Source organism: Macaca fascicularis, chromosome 12 (assembly GCF_037993035.2).
Source record: "Macaca fascicularis isolate 582-1 chromosome 12, T2T-MFA8v1.1".
Taxonomy (NCBI): domain Eukaryota; kingdom Metazoa; phylum Chordata; class Mammalia; order Primates; family Cercopithecidae; genus Macaca; species Macaca fascicularis.
This window is the reverse complement of record NC_088386.1, coordinates 102,660,035-102,668,259: the sequence shown is the minus strand read 5'-3', so window position 1 is coordinate 102,668,259 and position 8,225 is coordinate 102,660,035. Positions and strand designations below refer to the sequence as shown.

At 36.9% G+C, this 8,225-nt stretch overlaps 1 protein-coding gene across 1 annotated transcript in view; it reads left to right on the top strand.

Moving 5' to 3' along the window:
- Nucleotides 1-6,735: 6,735 nt before the first annotated feature.
- Nucleotides 6,736-8,225, top strand: part of DYTN (dystrotelin) — a 68,422-nt gene continuing 66,932 nt past the window's right edge. Inside the window, exon 1 of the mRNA XM_005574063.5 lies at nucleotides 6,736-6,754. Within this exon, the coding sequence (XP_005574120.3) occupies nucleotides 6,736-6,754 (19 nt within the window). The remainder of the gene's footprint in view (nucleotides 6,755-8,225) is intronic.

Below are 8,225 nucleotides of genomic sequence, written 5' to 3'. Positions count from 1 at the left end.
TACATTAAGTGAAATAAGCCAGGCACAAAAAGACAAATATTTGCATGATCTCACTTATATGTGGAATCTTAAAAAAGCTGAACTCATAAAAGTAGCTACTAGATTGATGGTTACCAGGGGCTGAGAGAGGAGGGTGGTTGGGAAGATGTTGGTCAAAGGATACAAAAATTTCTGTAAGACAGGAGGAATAACTTGGAGAGATCTACTGTATGACAACTATAGTTTATAACAATGTATTGTGTTCTTGGACATTGCTAAGAGGGTAGATTTTAAGTGTTCTCACCCCAAAAGTGAGTATGTGAGGTAATACATGCTAATTAGATAAATTTAGTCATCCCACAATGTATATATATTTCAGAATATCCCCTTGGCACAGTGGCTCACACCTGTAATCCCAGCAACTTGGGAGGTGGAGGATTGAGGATTGTTTGAGCCCAGGAGTTCAAGACCAGCCTGGGCAACATAGGAAGACCCTGCCTCCACAAAAATAAAACATAAAAAAGTAGCCAGACATGTAGCATGCACCTGTAGTCCTAGCTACTTGGGAGACTGAGGCAAGAGGATCCCTTGAGCCCAAGAGTTCGAGGCTGCAATGAGCTATAATCATGCCACTGCACTCCAGTCTGGGCAACAGCACAAGACCCTGTCTCTAAATAAATAAATAAAAATATCATAGACATAATAAGCATACACCATTTTTGTTCATTTAAATAGTTAATAATAATACCAAATGTCTTTGTAACATCTACTGAAATTATCATTTGATTTCGCTTACTGGGCCTATTAATAGCTATGTTATCAATTCCATATGTCAAACATCTTAGTAGCTCTAGAATAAAACCTACTCAGTTATGGTAAACTATTCTTTTAATATATGGTTTCTAGGTTCTTTATTTAGGATTTTCTCATTGATATTTTTAAATTACACTGGCCCATATGTTTTTATGTGAGAGTATGTGTGGGATAGAGAGAAACATATGATTGCTTTGTCATTTTTGGCATTCAGTGTTTTGTTGGCTTTATAAAATAAATTTGGTAACCTTGTCGGTCTTCTAAACATTTCCAAAGTATAAAAATCCTTTGTTTTATAAAGCTTCGAAGGCTTTACCCATAAAATGATCTGGGCTCAGAATGTAATATTTTAAGATCATTTGTTCTATCTTCCTTGGTATAGGTTTTCTATTTTTTTCTTGCGTCAACTTTAGTAACTTATTTTTTTCTCTGAGATTATTCATCATGTATGTAAATACATGTAAATCCTCTTTCTCTCTTGGGCGTTATAGTCTTCAAATGTATGTATAAGGAGCCATCAGAGAGAGAGTGAACAGAAAGAGTGCCTATACACAAGGAGTGGCTGCCCAGGTTCTGGCTGGTGTGAAACATTTATGTCCCAACCAGGGCAAATTGCGATTTTGTGGGAAGATTGCACCTTCTTCCTACCTGCTTTCTCAAGGTAAAGACAGAGTCAGTTACCAATTATGATTTACAGAAACTACTTCCTTGCTAGCAAAAAACGCCACCTCATCCGTTATTTATGATATTATAAGATCATAAATTTGATTTATAACCCAAAACATTTATAGGAAGAAAAAACTGGTTTTGATTTATAATCCAAAACATTTTACGGAAAGAAAAGGAAAAGTCTTAATATGACTATATGAACTTGAGCCAGGGGGCTGCAACAGTAACTACAAAGTTCCAGTTGACAGAAGTAAGTGAAACCAAAACAGTCCTCAGATCTTTTCTCTAAGCCTGTCTGAAATCCAGCCATGCTAAGAGCTTAGGACTATCAATTGCCCATTTGCTTAGATTACTTTCCAACATACCCTGGTTCATTCTTAGGTACTTAAACATTTGTCTATTTAGTTATGTTATTTTGACTGAAACTTCAGACAAATTTTTTTTTTGGCACCGAGATCCTTGTTCCACAGAATTAGTCAATGCCAGAGATGTCTGATGAAATCTAAAAATGTCAGCACTCAGAAAAATGTTCAAACCTCCTTCTATTGCTGCTATCTCAGACACTATGATGTGTCACAATGCAGATATAATGTAATATAAAACTTCTAAATACAATTTCAGCTTTGAGTCTGCAGTACTCAAACAGATACAGATTTCGTGTGCAATAGATTTACTTTCTTCCTAGATTTTTGTCTTATCTGTTCCCAGAAAATCAGCCATTTATCTAGACAAAGACCCATGATAGATTATTTTCTCCTTCACTTGATTCCATTCTTGCCCCCTAACTTATCAATTTTTATTTTTTTAAATGTCTCAAGTTTCAGTTTTTAAGAAACCAATAATGTGATACTAATATGTTTCAAAAAGAAAATAATAAATTAGCTATCATGGGATGTCATTCTAACTTTTCGAAGCTGATTTTATTACGGGACATTCTAGAGTGAGTCTATGCCCACTTATCAGTGTTGTTTTAAGTGTATCTGTTGGGACCTGAACACTCAGATATTTCAGCTCTCCAGGTGCTTCTCATGAAGTAAAATATCTATGCTTGGAGTTCAAACATTTTTGAAAGACATGTTAAAATTGATTCCTATATTAGTTCATTCTCATACCCCAGACTGGGTAATTTATAAAGGAAAGACATTTAATGAACTCACAGTTCCACACAGCTGGAGAGGCCTCACAATCATGGTGGAAAGCAATGGAAGAGGAAAGGCATATCTTACATGGCGGCAGGCAAGAGAGCTTGTGCAGGGCAACTTCCATTTATAAAACCATCAGATCACATGAGACTTATTCACTACCGTGAGAACAGTATAGGGGAAACAGCCCCCATGATTCAATTATCTCCACCCAGCCCTGCCCTTGACACATGAGGATTATTACAATTCAAGGTGAGATTTGGGTGGGGACACAGACAAACTATATCAACTCCCTACCTTTTCAACGGCTTGAAGTCATTAATGGTGAAGTTGTAACACATTTGGTTCAGGTGACATCACCTTTTAAAAATCCTAATAGGATTAGAACAAATTCATTTTTAGTCTAAACTTCTTTAGAAATAAGACATTTTCAGATTATACTTAAACTTAAGAGGAAATGTACATTCATAACAAATTATTATTATCCTTTTCAAGACCTGAATTATATTCAATGCCTTTTAAAAATGTGTAACCACATCTCTGTGTTTATAAAAGAATAAAATGACTTCAGTTCCACTCCTAGGTCACTCCTATCTGAGTTGGTTTGGAAGGTGGCGGTTATGTGGGACATGGAGCCCTTCTGACTGCTTGCTGCTGACTGTGCTATACCCTCCTCTCAACAGCAGTCAGAAGTTTTACCTGCCTCTCCTACACATGAAACTGATATGAAAATGGCCCTTTGAAATAAGAGATGTGGGAGTAGCCTTAAATTATTCAGGATCTTTATTGTTAATGAATGTGCTTCTGTGAGCCCTTAAAAATAGTGCAGCCTCAAAGATTACTGTTTTGCATACAATTGCTAGACAGCCAGAAGAAGAATCAACTCTGCATGGGAATGCTATATCTGGAAACCTGATTTCACTCAGCTTCTGTCTTCCAGAACTGCCGAGTCATTTTTATGGAGGTTCGACTAGAAGGCTTCTCTGGGGAAACTAAGAAAGGTAAGGACCTGGTGTGGAGGCAGATAGATCATATCTTCAGCTGTTCTGTTGACTGGCCGGGAGGCTGGATGCTTCTAGGCCTACCCGGGAACTTCAGGAATTTCTACACCAAGAAGAGTTCCAAACTGATTTCTCATGCTACAACTTTTCTAAAAAATCGTATTTGAATATATATGGAAACTTGCTAGGTTTTGGGAAGTCTTAGGTTACACTATTGCTATTATTATTATTATTATTATTGAGACAGAGTCTTGCTCTGTCACTCAGGCTGGAGTGCAGTGGTACATCTCGGCTCACTGCAACCTCTGCCTCCCGGCTTCAAGCCTCCCGGCTTCAAGCAATTCTCCTGCCTCAGCCTCCTGAGCAAATGGGATTACAGGCGCCCACCACCACGCCCGGCTAATGTTTGCATTTTTAGTAGAGATGGGGTTTCACCATGTTGGCCAGGCTGGTCTTAAACTCCTAACCTCAGGTGATCTGCCTCCCTCAGCCTCCCAAAGTACTGGGATTACAGGTGTGAGAGCCACTGTTCCTGGCCGCTGTTATATTTTTAAAGAATGAAAGTAATCAGATTTTTCTTTAATTTTGCTTTTTGTAAAATGTTATTTATCTGCCCAAATAACTTGTGCTCTAATCCATTCATTCATTAGAAGGGGGGTAAAGTATTATTTAAATTTAATTATCGTATAACTTCTAAAAACAGTTTTAAACTACCCATGATAACACAGGTAGTTATGTACCCATGTTACATCTTTTTCTGAGAACTAATAAGCCTTTTCTTATACCATAACTCATTCTTTTTGTTGAAAATGAATATATATATATATAAAATATATATTAGACACACACAGAGACTTCAAAAATTCATGGAAAAAAGGAATTAAAAGATAAAAATAAAAACAAATGTATTTCTCAGCATAAGCCTTAGCAAGTTCAAGACACTTTTGTAAGTGATAATACCAGCCATTTAGTCCATCCTTAAAGAATCGAGGGTACTGAGAATTTAACCATGTCAGTGCAGTCCTTTTGACATTGTTAACTGAAGAAAACTAGGTGCCCTTTAAAGATTTTTTAAGATTAGGAAACAAAAAGAAGAGAGAAGGAGCCAAATCAGAATTGTAAGGTGGATCCCTAATGATTTCTCTTCAAATCACTTGCAAAATTGTCCTTATGTGATGAGAAGAATAAGCAGAAGCAGTGTCATGGAGGACTCGCTGGTGATGCTGTCCTGGGTGTTTTTCTGCTAAAGATTTGGCTAACTTTCTCAAAACGCTCTCATAATAAGCAGATGTTATTATTCTTTTGGCCCTTCAACAAGCAAAATACCTGGAACATCCCAAAAACTGTTGCCAGAACCTTTTTTCTTGATAGGTCTGCTTTTGCTTTGACTGGACCACTTCCATTTCTTGGTAGCCATTGCTTTGATTGTACTATGTCTTCAGGATTATACTGGCAAAGCCATGTTTCATCTCTTGTTACAATTCTTCAAAGAAAGCCTCCAGAATCTTGGTCCCACATGTTTAAAATTTCCACTGACTCTGCTTTTGTCTGCAGCTGATCTATGTGCAATGGTTTTGGCACCCGTCTAGTAGAAAGCTAGCGCAACTTCAATTTTTCAGTTAGAATTGTGTAAGCTCAATCAGTTAAGCTATCTATGGAGTTGGCTATTGTTTCTTCTGTTGTTTGTCCTCTTAAATTACAGCATTCACTTTTCTTTAAAGAAAAACTTCATTCTTTTCTTGCAAATTGATGTGGATGGTCTGCTGCTGTGGGTTTCATCTTCCACATCATCTCATCCCTTCTCAAAATGAGTTATCTCTCGGTGAACTACTGATTTCTTTTGTCTTTTCTTTTTTTTTAATTTAATTTTATTTTAAGTACTGGGATACATGTGTAGGGTGTGCAGGTTTGGTACACAGGTAAATGTGTGCCATGGTGATTTGCTGCACCTATCAGCCCAACACTTGGGTATTAAGCCCTATATGCATTAGCTATTTATCCTGATGCTCTCCCTCTTCCTGTACCTCCAACAGGCCCCAGTGTGTGTTGTTCCCCTCCCTGTGTCCATGTGTTCTCATTGTTCAGCTCCCACTTATAAGTGAAAACATGCAGTCTTTGGTTTTCTGTTCCTGTATTAGTATGCTGAGGATAATGGCTTCCAGCTCCACCCATGTCCCTGCAAAGGACATGATCTTGTTCCTTTATATGGCTGCATAGTATTCCATGGTGTAAACTACTGATTTATTTGGGGCATTGTCCCCATACGGCATTGTCCCCATAAACTTTTTGTAAAGCATCAATTATTTCACTATTTCACCACCCAAGCTTCACCATAAATTTGATGTTTGTTCTTGCTTCCATTTTAGAATTCATGTTGCTCTAAGAGCTACTTTCAAACTGGTAACCTTATCCTTCTTAGTGCTTCAGACTAAATCCTGTTCAGACATGCTTCAACATGATAGTGTGAGTTTATTTTGGTACAAAAAAAATTTTGAAATCCTTGCCTAGTTTTTTCAAAATACACATTTTCCACAAATCTTTCGTGTGTGTGTTGTTTGAACAATAGTTGCAACATGAAACAATTAACAAAGGTAGCTAATTGACCACTCTTTTAAAAATTATTAACAGAATCCTATGTATACATATACATAATGTATGTATATATGCATATATGTGACAAATTGATAGCTTTTGTTAGAAATTTAATATGTAGAATTATTTAGCATAGTGTTATTAGAAATTTAAGAATTGAGAGTTTCAAATTTTGTTCTTAAAGTTCAAGTAAATTGATATCATCTTAAAGTAAGAATACAGTCCACTCTTAAAATTATAATGCCTCAAAGGCTCTAAGTCATCATGGTATTAGTTTCAGGAGCTGTTCTCAGTTTTCCGAGAAGCGTGGCCAGTATCGAGAGCCTCTACTTCTATGTTTCTCCTTGTTTTTTCCTCCCAAGATATTTCAGTCTCCTTGAACACCTTGCAGTCACTTTCCACAGGTAAAATGATTTGTTTAGTTGCCTTTTTGTTCCCCTGGCCTCATTCCTCTGCTGCAAAACCTTCTGCTTAAAATACTGGTTCATTTCTAGTTACAGGGACCCACCTGCCATCTGTCATTCCAGGAAATTTGTGAAATGGATCCAGATAAACAAGGTGAGTATTATTGTCAAGTTTATGGGCATAGTTTGTAAACAGAAAAATTAGGCACAGATGTTATATTTTCAGACCTCTGATTTGAAGAAGAGTAAACATTTGGCAAATTTCTGGCTGAAAAGAAACTGTTATTTGATTAAAGTGGTTTTCTCTTTCTTCTAAACAGAAATACACCATGTACTGAAGAATATTTGGTCTATTGTCTCGAAAGCACCAAAAATAATCTAACAAAAGACTTGATGTCAACATAATTACATTTGAATTGCTGTTCAAATACACACAAACTATTGCCTTAGTTTTATGTATATTCATAGTTTACTATTAAAATGAACTTATCATATATATTTTAATGTCATGGGTAAGTTCACAGTACTGTGTGGTTCAAGTTGGGAGAAAGGCCTCACGGTTGTCACTATATGAAAATTTTATAAGTGGATATGGAGAAACTAGTTCCCCTTTCTTCTAACTTCGCTGAACGCCAAGAACTGATCTGTGGCATTTCTATTGCTAGATCTATTTGCAGCCTTACTCCCCTAACCAAAATCTACATTGTTATCTTACTTGTTTTATATGAAATTCTGTATGATCCCTAGTTGTTTATCTAAAACAACATTATAAATAATTCCAATACCTTTGGGTTTTCCAAATTTGGGCTCTCATATTAATACGCTTTACACAAAGCAATAGGTAATCCATTCAACTCTCAATTTTCTTTTTCTAAGGCAGTGTGTCTCAAAGTTAGCATGCATCAGAATCACCTGAAAGGTTTGTTAATATGCTGCAAAGTTTGTGATTCTGTGAGTCTGGGGAAGAGTCCAGGAATGTGCATTTCTAACAGTTTCCCAGATGACCTGATGCTGCTGACTTGGGACCACACTCTGAGGACCACTGGTCTAAAGCATGTATTTTGGATCATCAAAGTAGATGATGGACATTTGAAAGAATTGTATTACATCCACCTTAGTATCTGTGGAAAATAAATATACTGATGGAGCTAAGCAAAAACAAGAATCCCGGTCAAAAGATATTTCCCAATCATATTGCTTCCATGAACAAGAAATGTAGCTTGTGTTACTATTTCTTTAAGCATCTAAAACTACTTTGTTCATAGCTTTGGGCATGATACATTTGGTAATTTCTTCCTTTCTTTAGTTTTTTTTTTTTGTTTTTGCTTTTTGCATTATCAAAAAAAAATGTAAGTTAGCCTTTAGGAAGTGGGTCTGGTGTTGGCTTACCTGGCCTCCTCATTCATTTTCCATGTTGCACTGTATCACAGCTTGCTGTGTTATGCTGCATAACTTCATCAGATGATGCTGCAAAGCATAACTTGACAGGAGAGTGATGGCCAGATGGTAGAGCAGCTACAGAGTCGCTCCTCCACCGAGAGCAGCATCTGGGAACTTGCAGAGCCCCTTGTCTGCTGATTCTCTGTATCGGCTTGGTGCATCTGAGAGGAACCAGGGCATAAACA